General features: G+C 43.3%; 1 protein-coding gene across 9 annotated transcripts in view; it reads left to right on the forward strand.

The window, feature by feature from the left end:
* The window catches only part of MYO9A (myosin IXA), a 160932-nt gene that overhangs the window by 111473 nt on the left and 23560 nt on the right, over positions 1–25899 (forward strand). For 7 of the 9 annotated variants that reach the window (XM_065076277.1, XM_065076270.1, XM_065076273.1 and 4 more), the window contains 12 exons: positions 3992–4113; positions 4958–5099; positions 5921–6116; positions 9872–9991; positions 12829–12904; positions 17302–17445; positions 18085–18124; positions 19425–19547; positions 23267–23347; positions 24214–24324; positions 25305–25427; positions 25625–25774. In XM_065076277.1, coding sequence (XP_064932349.1) covers positions 3992–4113; positions 4958–5099; positions 5921–6116; positions 9872–9991; positions 12829–12904; positions 17302–17445; positions 18085–18124; positions 19425–19547; positions 23267–23347; positions 24214–24324; positions 25305–25427; positions 25625–25774 — 1428 coding nt within the window. The remainder of the gene's footprint in view (positions 1–3991; positions 4114–4957; positions 5100–5920; positions 6117–9871; positions 9992–12828; positions 12905–17301; positions 17446–18084; positions 18125–19424; positions 19548–23266; positions 23348–24213; positions 24325–25304; positions 25428–25624; positions 25775–25899) is intronic. The other 2 variants (XM_065076275.1, XM_065076278.1) reach the window with 1 other exon arrangement.

The raw sequence follows: 25899 nt of genomic DNA on the forward strand, positions 1-25899 counted from the left end.
CACCCTGTGCTGTAAAATTGTGGATTCTTTTCTGGTGGTAGCAGGAGGGATTTCATCAGCCTCTTGTGTCCCGCTTGGGAAGGTTTTCCTGATCCTCAGCACGTGTATTTTAATCTGTATTTCATTATTCTGTGTGGCATAAGCAGTATTTGTACTCTGGGTCAGTGTTAGGCAGGCAGGGTTTCTCTTTAATAGCACTTAACTATCTCTTTACTGGAGTTCCTTTGATTTTTGTATAGAAATATGTTGGAAATTCTGTTTATTTGCCCCCCCAATTCTGACATGCTCATATGTCTCAGGTAACACTGTGATTTTCAATAACATGCTTGTATTCCAAGTATATGCATTTCAAAGTCTGGACCTGCATTTTGTCATCCTTTTTTATGCTCTTTAGAGGCTTTTTTAAATGTTTGAACATCACAATCTGTGTTTCATGTCACAGTATTCATGTCTATCTGAGCTTTTTAAGCTCTAAAAAACCATCCCTTCCAAACAAGAAAAACTCAAACTAATACTGAGTTTTCTTAAGAGCCACCGCCCTGCTTAGCCGGATCTTTATGAGTATTGAATGTAATGATGAAGTACATATAGAAATGTAGGGTTTTTTCCTTAAAGAGAAGCCAGATGGAGTCGAGTTGGGAGCCCAGTGCAAAATTGCATCTCCACATTCCCCAGAGCAGGTCTCAGCTATCCAGGGATGGGAGGAGTAAATCCCTACATTTGGGGGGAGTAAGAATGCCAAAAAATAGGCCATTATGGACTTTACTGCACTGGAAACTCTGGAGATAGTGGTAACGTCAATGATTTCTTGATGGAAAACTCATCTTCTAGAAACACAACATTTCAATTTGCCCCTAAACATAATTTTAAATACAAGATATAAATTTAAGCCGATTTTAAATAAACCTCCAGTTTGAGGGTTGTTTTTTTTTATGTAAGTGTTTCATATTGTCTTCATCCTGCCGGAGTGTTTGTTAAATGAAAACCTCGTGTCGTTTGGATTGAATTCCTTAATATCCAAGTGCTGCGCGAGGATCCCGAGGCCACCAAAGCGTGGCAGAGATTTAGTGTCATCCTCCAAAGTGACGAAATATTTCAAGGTAGCTTTTAAGGATCCCTCCTGAATTCTGCAGCAACACCATCATTAGATGAATATACAAATTATATAGAAGACTAATAACTGAGAATTGAGTAAGTTTAATGTGTATATATATGGATAGCAACGACGTTACCCTAAAGCTGCTGCTTTTCTGTGCACGGTTTCACGATGTTCTCTACCACAAAGCTGTAGTTATTTCTCCTGGGCTCTCATTCTTTCTCAAGACAACCAAATAACTGGAAAAATACTAAGAAAAAATACATAAAAGGGGGATATTTTTTCCACTTAAGCTTTGGAGCAATTGCTCTGGCATCGTTTCTCTTGCTACGTACGTTCCTGTCTTGAAATGAGAGCGTGGACCTGACTTATTGTGGAAAAGGTTATTAGTTGAGGATTTTAATCCCTCTTCATATTGGGCCAACGTGGCCAGATGTTGCATTTTGGGGGAAATTAGCCAAAATCCTGCAGCTGAGGAAACCCAGGCCAAGGAAATACGTGATGTCCAGCCCCGGGTCATACACTGCTTTTTGCTGAGCTCAAGAGGAGCCTAAACAAGTCAAGACTTTAAACTCTGCTCTTTTATGGCTGTTTATTGAAGTATATTTAAGAAAACCAGCTGGCATTGCTAATTTTGCACCGATCTTTGGATCTTTTGAATGTGATCAGAAGAGTTTCGCAGCAACATTCACTGTGCAGAGTGATGGTGTGTGCCCGGTTTAGATGTATTAAGCCTTTAAAACCCAGTGTAACTGGGGAAAAGAATAGACGTGGAAGGCCCCCATGCAAGTATTTCAAAGAAAGAGTCATGGTAATAAATAGATAAGCCAAATAACACACAGCAACCACTGAAATAAAGCTCCTGTTTTGTCATCTTGGCAAGTTTTATTGCTCTGGGGTGCTTAGGACCGGTCTTGAGCGGGCAAAGCTGGGACTAACCGACCCTGCAGCCGCTTAGCAGGCAGTTGATAAATCACTCAGGTTAAGCTCACACTCGCTCAAGAAATACGCAGCGTTCTACACTTGGCTGGTTTGTGCTGTAGAAGCTTTTTCTCTTGATTGCACTAAAAATACATAAAATATAGTCAAATATACAATTTTTCAACACCTATAGATCCACAGGGAGCTGTGGATGCAGTTCTGCATTCTGGCTCTGTCCTGGTTGTTCTGTAGGAAACTGAGGAAAAAACCACAACAAAATTAAAAGAAAAAATAAAATTCATAATGCAGTTGTTCCTTATTTTCAGGAGTTTTTTTTCTCTGAACAGGATGGGTTATGTTTGGAACCCAAAAGGCTTTTAGGGCTGTTAAAAACTCCTTGTGCATAGGCAGTATCATTGGCGTGAAGTTATATGATGTCTCAAATACTGAATTCAGGACCTCATAGGTTTTTAGCCAAAATTTGGATAGAGTGTACTATCAGCAAGTTTGCTGATGACACGGAGCTGGGAGGAGTGGTGACACTGGAAGCTGTGCTGCCATCAGAGACCTGGACAGGCTGGAGAGCTGGGCAGGGAAACATTTAATGAAATATAACAAGGGCAAGTGTAGAGTCTTGAATGTGGGCAGGAACAACCCCAGGTTCCAGTGTAAGTTGGGGAATGACCTATTAGAGAGCAGTGTAGGGGAAAGGGACCTGGGGACCTGGGGACAGCAGGGTGACCATGAGCCAGCACTGGGCCCTTGTGGCCAGGAAGCCAATGGTACCTGGGGTGGGTTAGAAGGGGGTGGTCAGTAGGTCAGAGAGGTTCTCCTGCCCCTCTGCTCTGCCCTGGGGAGACCACACCTGGAATATTGTGTCCAGCTGTGGCCCCTCAGTTCCAGCAGGACAGGGAACTGCTGGAGAGAGTCCAGCGCAGCCACCAAGATGCTGAAGGGAGTGGAGCATCTCCCGTGTGAGGAAAGGCTGAGGGAGCTGGGGCTCTGGAGCTGGACAAGAGGAGACTGAGGGGGGACTCATTCATGGGGATCAATATGGAAAGGGGGAGTGTCAGGAGGATGGAGCCAGGCTCTTCTGGTGACAACCAGTGACAGGACAAGGGGCAATGGGTGCAAACTGGAACACAAGAGGTTCCACTGAAATCTGAGAAGAAACTTGTTTGGGGTGAGGGTGGCAGAGCCTGGCCCAGGCTGCCCAGGGAGGTTGTGGAGTCTCCTTCTGTGCAGACATTCCAACCCGCCTGGACACCTTCCTGTGTAACCTCATCTGGGTGTTCCTACTCCATGGGGGGATTGCACTGGATGAGCTTTCCAGGGCCCTTCCAACCCCTGACATTATTTTGGGATTCTGTGATTTCCTCATGGGACAGCTCAAAGCACTTAAAAATAAAAGCAGGGGTAGCAATAAAAATGAACTGGATTGTTATAAAGGTGCAATTTGAAGCATTTTTTCCCTTTTTTTTCCCCAACTCTTCCATCAAAACGTCTTATGATAGAGAAGTAAAAACTCAGCTTGGATCAGTTGGACTTTTCCCAACATGGGGAGTACCGTACACTTCCAATATCGCCGTTTCGAAATTGAGTCACAAGCCTTAAAAACACGATTAAAATGATGGTTTTTAAGCTCTACTTTCTTCAAGATGCCCTAAAATAGTTTCTCCAGAAGACTTCTTGAATTAATCCAGTTGAAAATATCGGAGGAGATGATAACTTATAAAAGATCATGGTCTGCCATATAGCTAACCTATGGCTGATGCGCCCAAATTTAGACAATATCACGCGGTTCCTTGTGGTTTAAGGTTGTTCGAATGGCTCCTTATCATTTTGTTTTGCATCAAAAGAGAAAAAATCAGTGGCACATGAGCAGAAAAGATGTTCGTTTTGCCAAATGGCGCATTTGTTTCCATGAAACCCTTTGAATTTTACGTATCATTCTAATATCTGTGGATTTTTTAGGAGGAATATAGAGCAGAAGGAATTAGCTGGCACAACATCGACTACATCGACAACTCCAGCTGCATCAACCTCATCAGCAAGAAGCCGACGGGTCTGCTCCATCTGCTGGATGAGGAAAGCAAGTGAGTAGGAACTCTTGTTCCTAATGATATTTGGGGTGTTCTTCACTGAAAAAGTGTTTATCCTGAACTCTTGCTTCTTGTAATCCTTCCCAATGGCTCACCAGGCCAATTCATCATCTTATATCTCTCGTTTTATGCTCACAATGATAACGCAAAGAGCGGAGCATCAACAAGCTGAGCAAAAAGCCTGAGCAAATCGTAATTAAAACTCTGCTTTGTGAATTTTGGCCCTTAAAGGGAAGGGCAAAGTTTTCCTTGGCTTTGCTTCTCTCCCCATTTTCTCTGTCTCTTGTGGTACAATGAAGATGCTGAGAATCCGAGCACATGAGTTCAAGCGGGTCGTGTGGGTGCTGCTATTCAAATGTAAGGTGGATTTATCAATTTACTTTTAAAAATTAAGCCAAAGTGAACGCAGGGCACTGTAAGTACGGGCTGCCAGGATTAGTGAAGTAACTCCTGAAATTAAAGCTACATTTGGAGGTAAAACAGCTCAATATTTCCTAGACACATGAGTACCCCATAGAGGCTGAGCCTCAAAGCCAACGACAGAAATAGGGGATTTCAGCTAAAAGCAGCTACCTAACGTAACTTCTAGAGGCATACAGTATGCTACAATAAAAACATGCCTATTTGTGCTTTAAGAACTGATTACAGGCCATTATTAAATCAGTTCAGAGTTTTTCAAACATCAGATAAACCTTGTATTTGTACATAACCACATGCTTACTATGTGCAGGCACAGAAGCTCAGAATACCTCTATTTTCCTAGTTGTGGTCAAGAAAGAAGCGTAAAAGCTTTTTTGTTGGCTTTACAGCTCTTTTCTTTTCCATTCTTTCCATTCAGTTTCCCTCAAGCCACAAACCAGACACTGCTGGACAAGTTTAAGCGTCAACACGAAGGCAACTCCTACATTGAATTTCCGGCAGTCATGGAGCCGGCTTTCATCATCAAACACTACGCGGGCAAAGTGAAGTACGGAGTGAAGGTCTGTCACACAGCTGTTCCCCAACTTCTTTTCATTTAAATCATCCAGCAGGAAAGCTCCAAATGCTCCACAGAGACATTTTGGAGAGGACTTGACTAAAGAAGAGACACAAGGGCTGGGAGAGAAGCGTTTGGTGAAAAGCTTGGTTGAAAGAAGAGTGTGGTGGGGATCATGTCTTCCTGTTCTCATCCACGTTGCAAGCTCTATGTGTTGGGAAGAACTAGGGACACGCATTGAGGATAATGGTGCATCCCAGATTTGGGCTAAATTGGGTGTTTTGTATCATTTCTGGGCTTGATTTGTGTAGAAAACCCAACATTTTTTTCATCATTAGCTGTTTTTTAGCACAGGTTTTATTAGCATAGCTCTCAGCATCTCACCACTGCAGGTAGTTTTTAAAAATCCCGTGCAAACAGTTTCAAAGTTAACACTTATATTCATACCAATGCTTAGCAGAAACAATTCCAATGGGCAAGTGAAGCCTGTATGAGAAACACCCTCAGGATTGGACTCAATGATCCTGAGGATCTCTTCCAACTGAAATGATTCTACGATTTACAGCTGCAAATCTGTAATCGTGTTTCTGACGCAACAGTAACACATGACAAACTTCAGCATCAGTTTTGAGCTGCTGCAGAGAGCAGTGCTTTGGGATTAAATGTCGATTTTCTGACCATTAAGAAGTGTCTAATATGTGGGCAGAAAAAAGATACAAATAGGATTGAATAGTTTTTCTGTCCTAGCGACAAATCTTACCCGATGTATCTTGTGAATATTGTTCATTTTCCTTGTTTCTCCCCCTCTTTTTTCTCCTTCCCTAGGATTTCCGTGAGAAAAACACCGATCACATGCGCCCGGACATTGTAGCTCTCCTGCGGAGCAGCAAGAACGCCTTTATCTGCGGGATGATCGGCATTGACCCGGTGGCCGTGTTCCGCTGGGCCGTCCTGCGGGCCTTCTTCAGGGCCGTGGTGGCTTTTCGGGAATCTGGAAAACGATACGTGGAGAAGAAAACCGGTACGTGTGCCCATCTCCTAATCCCAGCGCCTGTTTTTCACAAGGTCTAATATATTACTACACTATTGTAAGTAGCCTGACTTATTAGGAGCTATCAATCAATTAAAAAACTAATTCAGATAGTATGTAAAAGTTACATTTTCAGGTCCATCGTAAGAAAATGTTTTCACTTTACTGCTGCTTTAACTTTTCCTTTTCCTAGGATGCATGCAAAGGAAAACCTGAATGATTGAAAAGCGCCAAAACTATTCGGCAAATTATTTTTGCTAGGAATTCTTGAGCTATTGCTTACATCGGGATATAAAAAAGGGCAATAATTCTCCTCTAGAATTTTTCAAGCTGTTCACCCTTTAAGCTGCAATAGAGCGTGTCTCTTGTCTAGCGAAATTCATTGCTTTCCAGTCATCTAGAACCAGCTCACGCCCAGCGCAGGGGCATTAAATTAATGGAAAGTAACGGTGCATCATCATGCTGTGGCAGGCAATACCTGGCTGTGCTTTCAGGCCATTTCTCTGCATAAAAAACAATTTCGGCAAGACGGGTACTATTAATTTCTGGGCACAAAAGGGCTTGAAATTCGTGATGAAATTAGAGCTTCAGCAGGGAAAATGTCAGCGGAGTTAAAATGAAGCATGAAGCCACACCATATTTTGTTTTCAGTTGAAGAGATATGCGTCAAGGAGAGCCAAAGAGCTGGGACAAGGAATGTAGGTAGAGAAACCGTACAAGTATAATTTTCTTGTTCGTGGTGAATAATAGCATCCCGAGAAGAGCAGCCAAAAGTCAGCTCTTGAGGCCCTTCCTCTTGAACCGCTCGGATACGGTGTAAGAGAAAAGCTGTTTCTTGTGAACCTGGTTCTATCTGGCACGTCGAGGCAGCGACATTTCCTAACGCCGAGAGGTGGATGACAAAGCCATTTGGTGTTGGGAGGAACCTCACTCCAGAGTTGGCTTCCAAAATCCAGCTTTGCATTTTCCCAGTGTTGCCTTTTCACCTTTCACCCAGGTTGAACTAGAGTGAGCTGGTCAAGGACAGAATAAAAGTACGTTCAATATCAGGAAGGAAAAACTAATTTCAAGCCCTGCTTCGCTTTCTGCAATTTCTGGCTGTGGGTCATGCCTGCTGTGCTCGTCTCACTAGTTAGCGTTCTGCTTTTCAGTCTTGACTTTGTGGCTATAACTTCTTTATATCTATATATATGTCAATATATTGGTATAAAATAGAGTCCAGGAGGTTTTCAGACCATTCTGAGACTCAGTTCTCGCATCACCTTTTCTTTCCGTACCAAAACTAACCAATACGTGCTTTCTAAACCTTTTCTGGCACGTGGTGCTGCTCTTTTAGCTGTATGGTATCCCATCACCTGCTTTCAAATGGCTTTGTTCTTTCTAAGCTTTGATAGTCAAAACAAAGAAGAAAACACAAACACAAAACCTCACAATTGACAGATAATTTATTGCCTGCATTTCTATGCTCATCGTCAGCCTGAATTGGGCTGGTGCAGCACAGCACATCTGTTACTGCTTGGTGCTGGTGCCTCCTGCTCCCCAAAATCACCCAGAAAAGCCCCAAACCGACGCTTTGCATCTACAGCAGGAGGCATTTGTGAATTATTAAAGAAGGGGTTATTATTAGTAGCAATAAGTAGGAAGAAGTAATTATTAAATTACCCCTTGTCAACAGACAAAAGCAAACAACAAAAGATGCTTTAGGTTTATTTTGTCTTTTTTACCAGACCTTGCTGGCTTTAATTAGTTTGATTGGAATGACTGCCCATGGTCGTGGAGCTTTGGATAAAATGATGGTAGATGAGCTGCGAACAACTTCACACACGTGTGTTCATCCAAGTGTGCATGCTTAATATTGATACATCCTTTTTCAAAATGCATGCTGCCCTGTTCTTGGCTTCTGAGCTCCTGGCAGGTGTAATTAATGAGAAGGAAATTTAATTGCGCTCTTTTGTTTTAATACCATGTAGCTCTCCCTTGCTTTTACCCGTCTGAAGACCTTTTCGAGTCACGCTTGCTATACCCAACGGGGATTTGAATGAAAAATCTCTGGCTTATTTATAAGCAGCTCTGCAATATGTTGCTCTGCTCCCTTTTTCATCATCCTTTTGGTTATCTCCTCCATTCCAGCAGTGTCAGCCCGTGCTACTGCTGGCTTTGGGGACTCTTCTCTTCTTTTCCTGCCTGTAATATCCTCATAGCGCAGCTTTGTAGTGACTGTGTGATTGTCCTTGTTAGCCTGGAGGTGAAGAGCTGCAATCACCTCCAATTTTGTTGGGTACCTTTCTCTTCTGGCCAAGAGATTCCTCCTTGGATGAAACACACCGGGATCTGATGAGCTGCAATTAGTAGAAGGGTGGATTTCTTCAATAATTTCATATTTTAATTGTAGTTATTATTGAGTTTATCAGGCAAGATTGAACCGGTCCAATGTTTGAACTAGATTTGTTAGTGAACTTTGATTAGAGGAACATTATCAAGCTTTTTAGGAATGAAATTTGGCTGATGGTAATTTTTTTTTGCTATATCATCAATATGAATTTATTACGCAAAAAACCCGCTAATTCTTTGTAAGCGAAAACTTGAGGAAAGAACTGTTGCTGTCCACATAAACCAGGCTGTGGAGACTCCCAGCTTTCTCATCTTGGTTTTGCTGGACATGAACCCAAATCCTCACTCTGACGATGGTTCATGGTCCTGCCACCATGTTGTCCCTTGACAGGCATTTGCGTTTGGCCAACAAGGGTTGCACCTTGGGTTAGTGACCTGAGAGCGTGGTCTCCAAACCAACCCCATTGACTTCTGCAGGTTTATTCCTCAAGCCGGGCACCCAAAAAACCAACCCCCCAAAAAGAATTAAAACCAAAAAATAAATGTATTTGCCAAATAAAGGTGATAGCAACCAAAAAACTGGTTTTGAGGTCCCAGTGAGCAGCGTGAAGAGGTGGTCATGCCAGGAAGATGCTCTTGACAGTGTTCCTCCGCAAAGTTCCCGTCCGTCCTTCCCGGTGATGTAACGCGTCGGTATGAAGTGCTGACACAAGGTAACTCCTCGGTGACCTCGTGATGCCTCAACAGGAGCGTGACGCGTCCCCTGGCACCTCAACGATGCTGGGAGGTGCTGCCCGTTTGCACAGTGTCACCGGTTGGAGCTGGGCCATCTCAGGTTGTCTTGGCTGCACAACAGTGGTTTGTTCCAACTTCTGACCTCAAAACCGTCCTACCTGACTCCAGACTCTGTGTCCTCTGCAATGAGGAATACAGAACCCTTGTTTAATACAAATAATTTCTAATTTTCCCTTTTAATTACCAAAACCTGAGCAAAGCGTGGCTCTGGCTTGCAAGATGCAAATTGGAGGTGGCCTCATCCAAGAACATCTCCACAGGGAATTGTGGATAATGCCTTTCAGAGGCATGGAAAGCATTTTAAAAAGCAGTTAATAAAAGCAAAGATTTGTCTAATCATCTATTTTTTTTTGCCCAAATAATCTCAGAGAGATTATAAAGCGATTACGCTCTGGTTAATAAGGATTATAAGTGGGGTTGGGATTCGGTCCAGCCCGTCGCTCCCATGCTGCGGCACCACATCCGGAGGAAACCGAAGTTAAATTGTGTCGAGCATGGAATAAGCGCGACCTTCGAGCTCTCCCGTCCTTCGGGGTCGTTCTCTGCTGATTTCCGCTTATATAATCTTTCTCTTCTCTCCGTTTGTTGTTTTTTATCTTGTTTTTATTTTGCTTCCCAAGGGCATGATGATGCAGTGCCATGTGCCGTTTTGAAAAATGTGGATAGTTTTAGCTTTCTCCATCACCCAGTCCATCAGAGGAGCTTAGAGATCCTGCAGAGATGCAAGGAGGAGAAGTACAGTAAGGCTCCAGCACCCGTGTCTCCCTCTCATACCACACTCACACGCCGAGAAATGGAAACCAGGTGCATCGTTCAGTGTAGAAAGGGTAAAAAAAAAACAACCCAAAATGCCCAAGGGACCTTCTAAGATCGAACCGGCCGCCTTACGGCAATTTTAAGCCTATTGGGAAATTATTAGGTGGAGTTCCAAGGGTAAAATTAAATGCAAATCCACATTTCTTGAGATACGGCGTCATATTGTTGGCGGTTTCCCTGTTTACTCGCCGATGTGATGCTGGGAGTATTTTTGGTGTGTGTTTTATTGTTGTTATCACACACGTGATAATAAGTTCAAAGCACCGCAGATCTGGTCGGAATATTCTTGATAGGAGGCACGCGGCTGATACAGCTGGAATTTGTCTTTATTCAGGTTTCATTAGACTTTAAAAATAACTTTGTCTCGCAAAAATATGATCTCCAAGGGCTCCTATTTAAAATGAAAGCATTTGGCAATGTTATTTTACAGAATGAGTTGGGTACAGATGCACTTGGTCTCCGTTTCTTCCTCCTCACTCCTCTGTCACGTAATAAACTCATCCTGCATGACAACACGGACACTTCTACCTGTGCTATTGTATTATATATATTTTAAAAATCTCTATTCGATACTTATATATTTAGAGATCATTTTTCTGCCATTCCTTTCTGCAGAGCTGAGCACGGTAAGTACCGCAGTTGCATGTTAAGTCTTCAGAAATCTGCTTCTCCTACTAGAAGCCTTATATCAGATTTCCATGCTTCCTGCAGCACGTAGCATTGCAGGAGGTGCTTTAATTCTTAAGTTAGATTTTAATTCTGAATTTAGACTTTAATTCTGAATTTAGACTACATTACCTTTTCCTACACACCGCTAGTATTAACTAAAAGGAATATAAAGCAGTAAGACAAACACAGCAATAGATTTTCTTAAGCGGCATTGTGCTAAGAAACTATTGAAAAGGAAGGCGATTATCAGTAAATTTAATTTAAATTAATTAATTTTAATCCGTAAATTGGCTCAGCAATATGGGAAGTTTGATGGAGTTAATTCAGAATTAGTTAGGCTTGAAAGAGGGAAATTCATATAGCTCAAGAGACACTTAAAGCCTTAATTTAATGTGAAGCAGGTAGGCTGAGCTTAATGTTGAGCTCAACATATTGAAACCTCATCTGGTTGATGTTCCTAAGTAGGGAGCAGACTGGGATTATCCCAAACTCGTTTCAATGAGACAAATGAGTCTGTTTCTGAAAAGCTACAGCTGATATATGGGGCTACATCAATATATCAATACATCAATATATCAATACATCAGTATATCAATACATCAATATCAAACTTTGCTTTGGCTTTGGCTTAGATGTATTTCTTCTTTTAAGAGCCAATTAATGGCAAAATGTAGAAAATTCTATTTTTGGGGCTATGTCTAAAGCAATTCTCATTAACCAGCTTGTGCACCCTAACTTTTCTTCATCAAAAAGTCACTTTGGGTGTTAAAACTGGCAGAATTCCAAAATGCAAGTCTTGGAAGAGGCAAAAGGACATTCCTGGGACAATAAATGTAACCAAAAAATGGTTTAAATGGCAATTAAAAAGAGAATTTTGAACTCTAGGCATAGCTGGGCACTCAGCTGATCTGACTTGCTCTCTTATAAATGTGGGGAGTAGGAGATTTGCTATTGCTTCCTATTCGGTTACAAACTATAGCTTGGACTTCTTTCTTTTTAAACAGATGGGTTTTTTGCCATTTTTTTCCACTGCAAAAATCCCAGGGTAAAGTGACAAACATATCATATATAAAAGAATGTATCTAGTATATAAATCTTTTCCCTGTGTTCGAGTGAGCGCTGCGATGTTTCCTGTCTCACAGCAGCGATGTCAAGACAATTCAACAATTGCTCAGCTGTTTTCATGTCAAAATTCGAGCTTTTTGGGTCTTTAAGAACCTGCAGTTTAGTGACTTGGAAAGCATTTTGTTGTCTACAAAAATTGTCTTCTGTCTTCATAAACACTTGGTTACAAAACACTTGCACTTTGGGGAAGGTAATAGCTGCTTCTGTAACCACGTGTTATAACTTGCTTCACTCTTTATTAAATATAAATGGAATATAAATTTATATTTATTAAATATATAGCATAAATATGAATATTAATATAAAACATGTGAATATATTTATATAATATTGGAATATAGAATATTAACATTAAATCTCAATTATAAGTATGAATAAATTACTCTACAACTACCCCTAGCAGAGGATATAGGTTCAATAGACAATAAAGCCTCCTTGTACAGCACATACCGCTTGCTACACATATCCTTCTCCATACATCTATAGAAAGGGAAGAAGCATGTGAGGAATAAACGCCCATTTTTCCAAGCACCCTACTTATCATCATCCCCATGTTTTGCCCGTGCAAGTGACGGGTTTGTTCCACGCACAGCGAAGAGCTTCCGAATATTTTGGACACGCAGGACGTGGGTGGCTGGTCCCCTCCACCACGTCAGCCTTTTCCGTCACCCCTTTTGCTTATCAGTTGGGCAACACATCCCTACTCCGACGTGTGGGAGGGGAATTAGTAGCCTTGAGCCACCGGCGTTACTCAGAAGGGCGATGACTTTGCGGCAGGGAGGTAGGACGGAGTAGGCGACAGGTACATCGGCATCCTTGGCACCCTTGTGTGCCCAGCATGTGCCGTGACATGTACGTGCTCCTCCTCGCTCTCGTCAACGCTAAGCTATGGCTATGCTAATTGCCTTTTGGTGAAGAGCCAGCTAGAAACTTCTTCTTTTTTCTCTTTGTCCACGTGCTACTTTAGGTATTACTCGGAAGAGCCCGCGGACACCGCTCTCAGATCTCCAGGGAGTCAACACCATCAACGAGAAAGCCCAGCGGTATGTCTCTTGCTATTACTTTTACAGCAAGGAAATCTTGGTCGGAGGAGCGTTATCTGTTGGTATTTCTGTATTAATGTTTCTCCCAGTGTGTCTTCATTCTTTCTCTGCTATATGATCATATCTAGATATCTTTATAACAGCAGGCAGGGAAAGCAACTTTCCTCCATCAAAAGGCAGTGATTGTAGGTGGTGTGCCATACGAGGCAGTAAGAAGCTTGCAAAAAAAATTAATGAATGTGTTGATATCAAGGAAATACCAATTTAATGAGGATTTCTCTAGAGGGGAAAAACCCAGTGATGTGTTTGGGTGCAGCTATGTGATGATGGGCGCTCAGTCTTGATAACCCAGAAAGTTGTGAAGCTTGAGATGGTACCTTGTCAAATGGTTGCTTGTTTTTAAGGGAAAAAAGCATGTTAACTGGAAATAGGTTGAATTTTTACAGTTTCTATGTACAGTTTAATTTTTTAGCTATTCCTTGAAGGTTCTGGCCATTCAGGCGACTCCTTAATGAGACCTTTTTGTTTGAGAGTTAGGTCTATGCTTTGAGATGCAATCTGTGCTGCTTCTGCCAAAGGTTTTCCGAATCCATTTAAGAATTAAGTTGCTTCTGAAGCAAGATGTCTCCATTTCAAAGCGATATCTGGGCGCTGAGCCGCCTTCTCTTCTACAACTACTCTTGTGCCATCCATTTTCAGACACTGGAAAGGCTCATCATCCAAATTCCACCTCTAAAGGAGTACAATGCTTCTCTGCTTCCCTCTGAGCAGATGTCAGTGTGCTGGGGAAAGATATGATCAGATCATCCTCAGCTCCTAAAGCAATTGCTCGGAGCTGCAGACATCCCAGTGTAACTTCACGGCTGCTCTGATTTTCATCAGACGTCCAGAACACGTCGGGAGGAGACTGTCTCCTGAAACGTGCCCATCGACTCCCCTGTCATGGGCCTTGCATCTCAGGGGGCTTCCCTTCCACACATAATAAAATATCCTCCAGAGATATTATTAAACCTAATTTTTTACTGGCTTCTGTGCCAAATGGCCCAGATGGAAATTAGATACACATTCCCTTTTTTTTGTTAGGGGAACAAAAGTGTCTTTTGTAGTCTGGCTTTGCTCCCCAAGTGCCCTCTGCTATCAAGACTAGAACATCCCTCTTGGTCTGAATTTCTTCCCTTTGAGAGTGGTGCTGGCACCCTGCTGAAGGACAACTGAATATTCTCATATCCTTGCGAGCTGGTTTCTTTTCAGTGAGGTTGTGATTTCCATCAGATTATTGGATTGAATTCAAAAGTTTGTGCCACTTCTCGAGTTCGGGCAGAAATCCAGCTTGTGTGAGCAATCTCAGCCTATCGTGGGAAGGTGATGCAACCCCGGTTGTCCTCACATCAGTCTTTCCCACCCCTCCTTGAATGTCTCCTAACACTTTAGCTACTCCAACTCTAATCTGTCAGTTTATGGCTATAGAAGGTACCTGCTAATGTTTGAGGCAGAGAAGTTTGTTGTCTCCAGAGATGACGTTCACTGTTTCGAGCATCTCTGGTTGCGCAGGTTTCCCTAAACATGATGTAAGGTGAAACTTTATCCTTGTGGAGATCTTCACACGTAGATAAGCTCTGCAGTTTCTCTAGCAAGCCTTCAAACCTGACGTTGGTGTCTGAAGATGTGTGAGGTGGGATGGGGCTTTTCTTGACCATATGGAGATGCGTTGGTGCAGCAGCTTGGGCTGCTGGTATTTTTGTAACTCAAAACATCTCGATAATCTCAGCAAGGGGCCGTTGTAAAGACAGGGAACAAGGAGGAGGATGGATTTGTTTACTGGGGAGTTCAGCCTGTGGTCAGCTCTGTTTATTTGGTGTAACCCAAGCCAGCACAGCAGACAAGTTGCCTTAAACAGCCGGGATCAAGGGCAGCAACTTCTGTGGCTTCCTTCTGTCATCTTCAGCAGTTGTATCCTCACAACAGGGTCAGGACAGACAGTTTGTTCCCTTTACTGGTATATTTGCACAAAATATCCTTTGGAAGATGCCCGAACTCCTATGTTCGTCCTGGTGTGATGCCTCAGTGGGCCACAATCTTGGGCAATCATCAGTGATGGTCCCCAAATGTCATCTGTGCCGCTTCCTTCCAAAAGCACAAACAGGGGTCTCATAGGATCTCCTGTGCTTTCAGAGTGATTTTGGTACCTTTCATTGATCTGAGTCCTAATTTTGATCTGAAGAGTCATCTCACACTCGATAAATGTTAGTTATTTCGGTTAAATTGCGCTTGTCGAGCAAGAAACAGAGGGAAATACAAGGCTGAATGCAACATGTGTAGAAGAGAGATTTACTCTTTCAGCTTTCCAACAGATAGACCGGCAAGCAATTTCCAGAGCTAAATTAACCAGGAATTTGGTTTCAGAGTCATCTCACGATCATGCGGTGGCTGATACGTCTGCGCTGTACATCCAGCCCACAGGATAGCCCGGGGCTCGCTTCAAGCAGCACATTTGTGGCATGACATCACGCAGGAAGCGGAGGCTTCGGCGAGCCAAGCGCTCTCCTCTGATCTCCGCAGAAAGCGGACGGGTGGTTTGCAGATGCTGGAGGTGGAAACCAGGCTTCAGCAGAGCAAAAACCACTCGGCTGTGTGTTTTCCTGCCGGTTTATGTCCGTTAATAGAATTCATTTATGTTCAGTGATGTCTCAGTGGTGTGCAGGACAGCAAGCGTTGATCCACCTGTCTTGAAACAGTGAGTTGGGCTTGGTGATATGATTGACCTCCCAAAACAGCTGTCCATCACCATATGCACATATGCATCCTCAAGTGTCCATATCCATCCTCAAGTGTCCATAATAAACACACTTATCATTTTATCTCTCTCTCTTTTTCAAAACCACATGGGAATTTCTAGGGTTTTCTATTCTCTGGTCCTGCTCGGAGTCTGTATAACCACAGCTGGTCTCAAACCAGAGAGCACATTGTGGTCAGCCAGGATTAATGACGGGTTGTAGATCCTGAAAGTGGCCATTGAGGTTTAGTGGTGCCCATCAACCGGTGATTTTTATCTTTTTTTCCCCCTTACAAATAGGTTTTTGATGGGTGGGACCTGAGCTGTAAAGAAAAAGAAGCTGGACAGGAGAGATCACCAGGATATTAAAGCTTCTTTCTGGCCTCCCTTGAATTGAACAGACTGCTTATAAAAAAGCAGGTCTCCGAGCACTCAGCCAGGGGTTTACTTCGCTGTGATTCATCCTTTCTTTTAATACATGTCAAAACACTGATTTAACGGGCCCAGGAAGGGATTTGAAAAGCGCCGTGGTGAGGCAGCAAAGCGACTTAGGCTCCAGCATCGCATTGCTCCAAGGATCTGGCTCCAGGCTTGAAGTTGGCTGAATGAACAACCTCACATGCTTGATTTTATAATTTCCGTGTGGCACTTGGTATTCGCCTTCCCTCCAAATCCTGACTTGAAAGGCAAAGAGCTGCCTTGTTGCTGGATCTCAGAAGTGATGGATGCCGGAGGACCCACTTAAGCCACCGTGTCCTTCAGCATCCTCATGACCAGGACACTGGTGCTGCATTGAGTGTCTTTATCATCCTTTCCCTCCTGAGACAGCTCTGGCAGGGGTTGCAGACCCCACATCCTTCCTTAGATCAAAAAAACAAAACCAAAAAAACCCCCAAAACGCCATCAGCAAACCAAAAGTATTGCAGTTGGGCACAGCCCAGGAGGGGTTTGCATAACCCCGGACACCACAGAAAGGTTCCTCAGCTCTGGAAATTATTTGCCATGATGTGAAGTTGTGTTGAGAACCCATTTCTCTTCGTCCCAGGGCAGATTTTGGTTTCTTTCCCTTTTCCCTTCAGCAGCCAGGCGAGTGTTTCTGGAGAGGCAGGGAGGGCCAAACCGGGCCAGTGAGTTGTCATTGGATCCCTGCAAGTGATTCTGGGGCTGGAATCCTTCCTTTGTGGCAAATAAGTAGTTTACTTTTTGCTTTTTCTTTTCCTAATTAAATGATTGCATGAATTAGAGAAGACAGAGTTGGCATCATCTGAGGTTGTGGCTATTAATGGTGGCAAGGCTGATGGCAGAGGTTTTAGTCTCACATTCTTCAGAACACTGGGGGATCTGCAGACCCAAACCTTCTGACTGCGAGAACCATGAGCTGTTATTCTCCTGCTGATAGTTTGATCCTTTTATGAATATTTGATTTTTAAAAGTTGCTTAATAAGCCAGTCACTTCATGTGGTGTCTGGCATCAGCAACTCATCAGCAACTCATCCCATGGGGACAGATTTAATAAAGCGACGACTCTTGTTTTCTACTGACAGATTATTTTACGATCTTGTTTTTTCTTTTGTCATAGAACTGGGTTTTTTTTCTCTCTTCCTAATGCTGTTTGGTGTTGCAGCGATGCCTACGCGGTCGGCTGGAATGGCCGGATGGGGATGCGGCACGGCAGGCTCGCCAGCCCCGGCACCTTTCTAGACAAAGACGGCATATTCGTCAACGCCACCAACAGCAAACTGCTGGAGAGAGCCCACGGCATCCTCATGTCAGTACTAAACGAGGGGGTTTGGGCTTTGATCCCGCAGCATAATGAGCAGCATGGGTAGATAGAGGAATGTAAATAGGCAAGATATAAAAATATCAGGATTTCAAGTAGACTTGCAGACGTTTCGGTTGGGTCAAAGTGACCCCAGTATGTTTGATGTGTCTCATTTATTTAACTCTTATCATTCATTTGCAATGACAGACGCGGGGGAGAGAGAGAAGGGATGAATCTGCCGGTCAAACTGGTCTTAAGATATGACAGCGATGTAACGCAGTCACACTTTTTGACACGATACCAAAGTTTCCATTACAAATGAGGTGGGGAAATGCTGTCGCTGATTCACGCTGCAGCCTCAGGAGGTTCAGAGAACATCACCGGGGTGGGTGGAGTTAACGGGGGGTATGAGAAAGCAGGAGGGTGATCGGTACTTTCACTCTACCCAAATTACCGGCATCCCCCTCATTTCCAACGTAACAATTTGTTTAATTGGATTTGTAGTCTGTGGCATGCAGAAGCAGCCCCATTTCAGTGCAGGTTTTAGGAAGCAGCTGCTAAAAGGGATTTTGAAGGGCTTGTTTTATCAACTCAATTCCCCAGCTGCACACGTGGATTAATCAGAGCCATTTATTATTTCCCCAGGCGAAATAAGAACTTCAAAGCCAAACCAAATCTCCCAAAGGTGAGCAAAAAGCAGTATTTTTACCTTGCCAGTTGCTGGGTTGAGTCTGCAGGTACAATGTTGAAATGCTGGTGGATGTGAGGAGGACAACTTGTGCCTTCATCGAGCCCTCGGCAACCCAGCTCTGTTCAGGGCTCTTTAATTTCTATAAAACCAAAGGATTTCAGCCCTGGGAAGAGAGCTGTATGAGGATGTCTCATATTTAGTTTCCCTCCATCTTGACTGCATTTACTGTATTTTAAGAGATGTCAAGAAATCTGTTGCACCTCAAAGAATAATGCTCACAGAATCACAGAATCCCAGAATGTGAGGGGCTGGAAGGGCCCTGGAAAGCTCATCCAGTGCAATCCCCCCATGGAGCAGGAACACCCAGATGAGGTTACACAGGAAGGTGTCCAGGCGGGTTGGAATGTCTGCACAGAAGGAGACTCCACAACCCCCCTGGGCAGCCTGGGCCAGGCTCTGCCACCCTCACCCCAAACAAGTTTCTTCTCAGATTTAAGTGGAAACTCCTCCGTTTCAGTTTGCACCCATTGCCCCTTGTCCTGTCACTGGTTGTCACCAGAAGAGCCTGGCTCCATCCTCCTGACACTCCCCCTTTCCATATTGATCCCCAGGAATGAGTGACCCCTCAGTCTCCTCAGAACCTCTCTGACCTACTGACCACCCCCTTCTAACCCACCCCAGGTACCATTGGCCTTCCTGGCCATAAGGGCCCAGTGCTGACTCATGGTCACCCTGCTGTCCCCAGGACCCCCAGGTCCCTTTCCCCTACACTGCTCTCTAATAGGTCATTCCCCAACTTATACTGAAACCTGGGGTTGTTCCTGCCCAGATTCAAGACTCTACACTTGCCCTTGTTATATTTCATTAAATTTTTCCCTGCCAAAGTCTCCAGCCTGTCCAGGTCTTGCTCCTTGTGGTCCTCGCTGATGCCCCTTTGGTGGCCAGGAATGGAGAACCTGGAGGAGCAAAACTGGTTTTACTCTACATGCACACTGCACCTGGAGAGGCACAGTTAATCCATGAACTGTTCATTAATAATTAGTAGTTTATCTGTGACCCGTAGTCGGTAGAAGAGCCAAATTTCCCATGGTCAAAGATGGAAAGAGTTTGGACGAACATGATCTGGGGGAGCAGAGCAATGTTTCAAGTGATGTTTCCCATTGAGATTAAGTAGGGTGGTCACCTAAGGAAGCCCCACAGAGGGTATAAAGAGGGAAACAGCAGATGGCATGGTGGGAAGATCTAATTCTTCTTGTATTTATCAAGAGTAAATAGAGTTTTTCTTTGTCCACAGCACATGCTGGACGTGAAGTCCCTCAAGCACCTGACCAACCTGACGCTGCACGACCGCATCACCAAATCTCTGCTCCATCTCCATAAGAAGAAAAAACCACCCAGCATCAGCGCCCAGTTCCAGGTAAATCCTTTCCCTCCAACACAGAGATGTGAACTAAAACCCAATACCTGGTCCCAAGGAGGACCCTTGTAGGTACAGTCCTGTCCTATCCTCACCAGTTTAGGGCTGGAGTTAAGCCGAGGAGGCAGCTTGGGTAAGCTGGGAGACACCTTGCAGGTATCAAAATGATGTAAATGGAGAGAAACAAGAGTGATGGTGGTTCTCATGGTGGGGGATGATGCGGTGGAGCAAGATGGGACATGAGGATGAGCAGCAGAGCAGAGATGTTGGTGTATCCCCATCCTCCGGTACCTCGCTTTCCAAACTGTTGCATCATGGCGCTTTTTCTAGCAAAATCCCAAACCAAACATTTTTACAGTCTTTTTACTCACATTCAGCATATGAAATTCAACCTGGTTTCAAGCCAGCCAGAACGTGAATTTTAATAGGAGCGGAAAGGTCCAAATATTGCTTCGTTGTCTCCCGGCAGGTGGAGGAGCTCAGGGAAGGGATCGATACGGCATTTGTTGTGTTGGTGCTGTGCGCCAGGAACAGCCACAGCAAAAATAATCCTCCGATATGTGCATCAGGGCTTGGAAACTGCTACAGCACACGTACATGAGCAGGTGGTAATGTTAGAAAGCAGCTTTTCAGTGAAAAATCGGTTTCTCAGCGAGTCTGGCTTGCTTTTGGCTTCAAATTTCATTTTTTGCATATATATTTGCAATATATATATTGCAATATATGCATATATGCATATATTACGCATATATGTGACCACACATATATTGATGCACATTTGTGTATATATGTATATATTTTAGCTTAGTCTAATCTAATTGTGTGTTGGTTAAACACACTTCTGCAGAGTTTAATTCATCCAATACCATGAGATGCTTGAGACAGGGATGTCTTGGAGTGAAATGACTTCCCCAAACCTATAGAAATAGAAAATCTGAAAATCGAGATTTTTATATCTATTTTTACAGCACATACAAGTAAGAGAGCACTAAACACTGTGAACATTTCCCCCCTATCCCTCTGAAGCAAAGTAGATCATTCAAGTACCTTTTCCTTACGCCTTCTGCTGTTTCCCAGCGGTGATTTGACGATTTAGGAGCTGGGTCTACACCACATTCTTTTTTTAATGAAAACGAATACAATGCTACGTCAGAGGCAGCTCTGCTATGACTGCTTCTCCTCTCAGCCCAGCTGTGGGCACTGCAGCCCTCGTTTCCTGGGCGCTGGTAGGAGAGAAGCGTTGTCTCTGGCGGGCAGCGCGGCACGAGCCAGCCAGATGGCTTTGCTAGCAAGAGCAGGAGAAGAAAACTGCAGCGTGTGGAATTGGGTCACAGGCGGGAAAACCAAACGTTTCCTATCATGGGGGTTTGTTTTGCGGGGGGGTTTCTTTTTCGTGTGTGTATGTGAGGTTTTATTATTTTTTTATTTGGTTCTTTTCTTTTTTCTTTTTTCTTTTTTCTTTTTTTCTTTTTTCTTTTTTATTTTTTATTTTTTCTTTTTTCTTTTTTCCTTTATTTTTTTCTCTTTTTTCTTTCTCTTGTAGCCTTTTTTCTTTTTCCTTTTTTCTCTTTTTTTTCTCTTTCCTTTTTCTTTGATCTTCTTTCCTTTTTCCTTTTTCTTCTTTCTTTTCTTCTTTTTCTTTTTCCTTTTTTCTCTTTTCTCTTTCATTTTCTTTTTCCTTTTTCTTTTATCTTTTTTCCTTTCTTCTCTTTTCTTTTCTTTTTTTCCTTTTTTTCCTTTTTCCTTTTCTCTTTTTCTTTTTCTTTTTTCTTTTTCATTTTTCCTTTTCCTTTTTCCTTTTTTTCTCTTTTCTCTTTCCTCTTTTTTTCTCTTTTCTTTTTTCTTTTTACTTTTTCTTTTGTCTTCTTTCCTTTTCCTTTTCCTTTCTTCTTTATTCTGTTTTCTTTTTTCCTTTTCCCTTCTTTCTTTTTTCCTTTTGCTTTTTCCTTTTCCTTTTTTCCCCCTTTTTTTCTGATAAACGCTGCCTTGTGCCTAATGCCCAAACAGCAGGCCTGCACCCTCTCCATCTCCTATTGATGTTAACCACACCTCTACCTCGGGTAGTTGAAACAGCTGTATCATATTAGAAGATGCTGTAAGTGCAGTGATGCCTTTGGGGGCTGAAAACTAAACAGCCGTTCCCTAAACTGCAGGATGGAGATGTAAATCCTGCGTGTGCTGTGCCCCTAAAGGAAAAGATGCTGCCACATATAGCGCGGGGTGACGTCGAAACAGTTCATCACACCCTGAAATTCTGAATACAGGTGGTGAAAGAGTGGGTGGCCGGAAAGTTTTACAAGCGGAGGGACAAAGGCGCAGGGTATGGGGTTAATCCAGGGACCTCACGTGGCCTTTGCGGATTCCCGGTGCCCAGAGCTCGCAGCAGATGGCAGAGGAGACCCGAACCATCTGCCGTGTGCGGGATGTCACTGACGAGATGGAAAGCGGCCCCGGTTCCACCCCATTTCCAATATCTCCTAATAGTTTTTTGGTTAGGTTTGTTTTAAAAAAGCATTTCCAGGCTACTTTTAAGAAAACCAGTGGGGCTCTGGGACATTGTGGCGCTCCCGCTGTACCCGGGATGCGAGCACCGTGGACGTTTGCGTGCGGTTAATCAATGCGGAACGCAGCTGCGCTGCACGTGCGCGGGATCTTCCCCAGATAAACGCTTCTGAACATGAAAGGCTTCCCTAAAGACGCCTTTTAAAACCATCAGAAAGAGAAGAAAAGGCTTCCTGCAATGAGATCTTTAGGCGACACGCTTCTTTCTAGTACCACGTTGCTTTATTAACAGATATATTCAAACATTCATAACTCTGCTTATAATAAATACGCAGCAAAGCGTCTTTACCAGCTGCAGGCTGACTCAGCACGCTCTGATTTTCAGTATTGTTGTGTTCCAAGAGCTTGTGCTTCATCGCAGGAGAGTCGAAGATTTGCACATTTGGCACCATGTCCCACTGGAACAAGTCTGCGTAGCGATGATGCCAATATAAATTCAGTTTCGTGGGCTGGACTTCTAATAATAATGCAGAAATAAGGGGAAATGGGAACCTGGAAAAGCCTTTATTATCAGTGATCACAACTGTGCATTTCAGCAGAGGAATAAGGCCAGGAATAGGCCAGCATTGAAAATATTCTCCTCTAAAACAAGCTTCTGAAGTGTTTAGTGTTTGTAGGCTTTAAAAATCACTGCAAATTCCATGTCACTGTCATTAAAAAAAACAAAGTAATTTCTTGGCCATAAATAAGGTTTTAACAATTAAAAATCAGGAATAAAGAGGAAAATTTGGTTTGTATTTTAAAAGCATTTAGCACAAGGGGTAAATCATCTTCTTGGAGCTCCCGCTCACATCTAGAACAGGTTTGTTGATGAGGGGCAGGACGTGACTTCGAGATGTTAAAAATATCTCAAAATACAACCCAGAATTACACAGAATCACAGAATCGACAGGGTTGGAAAAGACCTCAGAGATCATCAAGTCCAACTAGATCATCAAGTCCAATTAGATTTATTTCTAGGTAATTTGTCAGATGTAAAGATAAAACCAGCCAAGTTGCTTGAACCGAAACGCTCATTTCAAGGAATAATTTCCCTCTGCCTGGTTTACTCATCATTTGTTCCAAGCTGTTTGTTTTCTGACTTAAATACCTGGATTTTCAGGATTTATTGCGGTCTTTTCTCCATTTCCCAACTGAAGATGTCTTCTCTGTTGCAGGCGTCGCTCAACAAGCTGATGGAGACCCTTGGCCAAGCAGAACCTTATTTTGTCAAATGCATTCGATCTAATGCTGAAAAGGTAAATCCCGACCTGGGAAAAATCCTCCAGGAAATCCTTTGGGAAATATTCACAGGGGGTTAAAAACAAAAGAAAGCCCTAAATCAACTTAGATTTAGAAGATATTTGTATATGAGCAATGAAAATCGTGGGTGATACCACTCGGGTGTTGCTCTTGATAAACTGCACAGGGTTTTTTTCTTGTAATTGTTGCAACACGTCTATGAAAAACATATGGTTTAATTTATATGAGAAATACATTGGTTTTCATAAGTGAATTTGATTTTCAGACCCGTGGATTCACTTGTGCTGTTACTGAGCCCTAAAACTTCTTTAAAATAAACTTTCTCGAGGTGAAAGCAGATACTTGTAGAATAAGCCACATTATTAAAGTGGCTCAAAGATGCATCATATTTTTTTAATTTGACTTCAAGGATTGATTTGTCTCATGGGCTCAGTTTAAAACAAAGCTTGCAGAAGTGATGATTTCTTGTGGATTAACCCTTCGGAGTTTTATGCAGATACTTAAAGATGAAGCTTTATGCTGAGGAGATGATTTAGTTGCTCGCAATCTTACCCATTAGCCGTGCCCTTGGGGGTGTCTCATTCAGTTTGGGGGCTTCAAAAAACCTTCTTTATAGCTTTATATATGTAATTAGCTCTTTGAAAGTCGTCATCTGATGGCAACTTGGAAGCAAACAGGATTCAACCCTGGTGGGATTAATACAGTTCCCGGGGACCATGTTCCCTCTCTCCCCAGCATCGTTGCCAACAAGCATGTCATGCAGATGTGCCACATCTGCTGAACCCATTTACCCATCTACACGCTTAAAAGCTTCACTTAAAAGGAATATTTGCTCATCGTTGGCCTGTTTTTCCCCTTCCAGCTGCCCCTGCGGTTCAATGACAGCCTGGTGCTGCGGCAGTTGCGCTACACGGGGATGCTGGAGACCGTTCGCATTCGCCAGTCGGGATACAGCTGCAAATACTCCTTCCAGGTGGGGGAAAAGCTTTTTGGTCTTTCCTCACCTTTTAGCATCATTATCCCAGTTGTCTGAATGTTGCTACCTTGTTGGTTTTTTTAAAAGTAATGCATTTATAGCTCGGCGTCGTTTGCTGCGTTGCCGTTTTCTAGCAAGCTGCTCCAGACCTAAGGGAAGGCTGTGAGCCCCTCTGCAGATAACGTCATGGTTTTTGAACAAAAGCAGTCTTTTTTTATAACGTGGACTTTCTTTTTGCAAAAAATATCTAGTTTACACGCACTTTTCTGTGCAGGTTTTGCAATCAGCTGGGAGTGGTGTTCACCCCATCTCATCCATGCTGGCTGCATCCCATCGAGAGGGCGATGAGCATCCTCTAAACCTCTTCAGAGTTATCCAGTTTTTCCTGTTTTCTTCTTTTCTGGGTTTTAACAGGTTTTGTGCACATGTCAGTCCTTTCATGCTTTGCTGGTGCTGATATTTCTCCTGCTGGCAGCTGCTTTGGGCCAGATGTCGTGTGCTGCGCAGCAGCTGTTTAGAAAAAGAAAACAGCTCATATTTTTTTGTCATGAGCGTGGCTCCCAACCTTACTTGGGAGGATCTCTCCTCTCATACCTCCTCTGTTCTTTGAGTCCTCACAGCAGTAACCGACAGAGCATCTCAAGGATGCTTTGCAGATGCTGGTAACCCCCTTCTGCAGCAGCTCTTGTGGAGGATTTGGAGCATTTTTCACTCCAGATGACCCCACTGGTTCTGCAGAATCTTTCCTCCTACGCTAAAAGACATGTGAATATTGCTGGGTCCCTGCTTTGATGTTTTTTCCTGTCAAACCACGAACAGTTTAGGAAACTTGGTGTCCCCTAGTCCATAAAATGCTATCTGTCCTTCTGCTCACTCGATAGACCCTGTTTCATGTGGAGCAAATCCTTTATTTATGGAAGGAAGAGACACAGCAGGACTCATCTAACCAAATCTTTGTGTTTTATTTTCCTTCTCAGGATTTTGTGAACCATTTCCATGTTCTTCTTCCACAAGGAATCAGCCCGTCCAAGCACAATATCCATGACTTCTTCAGGAAAATCAAACTTGATCCAGACAATTACCAAGTTGGGAGAACGATGGTAAATGTTTATCCTCAGCTCAGCCTTCCATTTAAGATATAGATATGGCATTTGCCTGCATTTCCATAAGGATAAATAGACATCTTTATGTATGTTTTTAATTCATGAAGCTTCCGTTTGCCAGAAGGAAATGGTTCAAATGAAGCTTTGGTTAATGTTAATGCAAAAAAGTCAGGAATATCTCTTTTTTTGGCCAGGTTTTCGTGAAGGAGCGAGAGCGACAGCTTCTGCAGGACCTGCTCCATCAGGAGGTGCTGCGCCGGATCACGCTGCTGCAGCGCTGGTTCCGCAGCCTGCTTTGCAGAAGGCAGTTCCTCAGCTTACGGCATGCAGCCGTGGTCATACAGGTGGGTGACGGCACCTGATTTTGTTGCAAATTACAATCTACGAATCCTAAAATCTGCTCCCCTCTGCAAAGAAGGAGCTTGTAATCAGGATTTGACTCCTTGTGCTGTGGTAGGTTGGGAATTTG

Source organism: Columba livia, chromosome 11 (assembly GCF_036013475.1).
Source record: "Columba livia isolate bColLiv1 breed racing homer chromosome 11, bColLiv1.pat.W.v2, whole genome shotgun sequence".
Taxonomy (NCBI): domain Eukaryota; kingdom Metazoa; phylum Chordata; class Aves; order Columbiformes; family Columbidae; genus Columba; species Columba livia.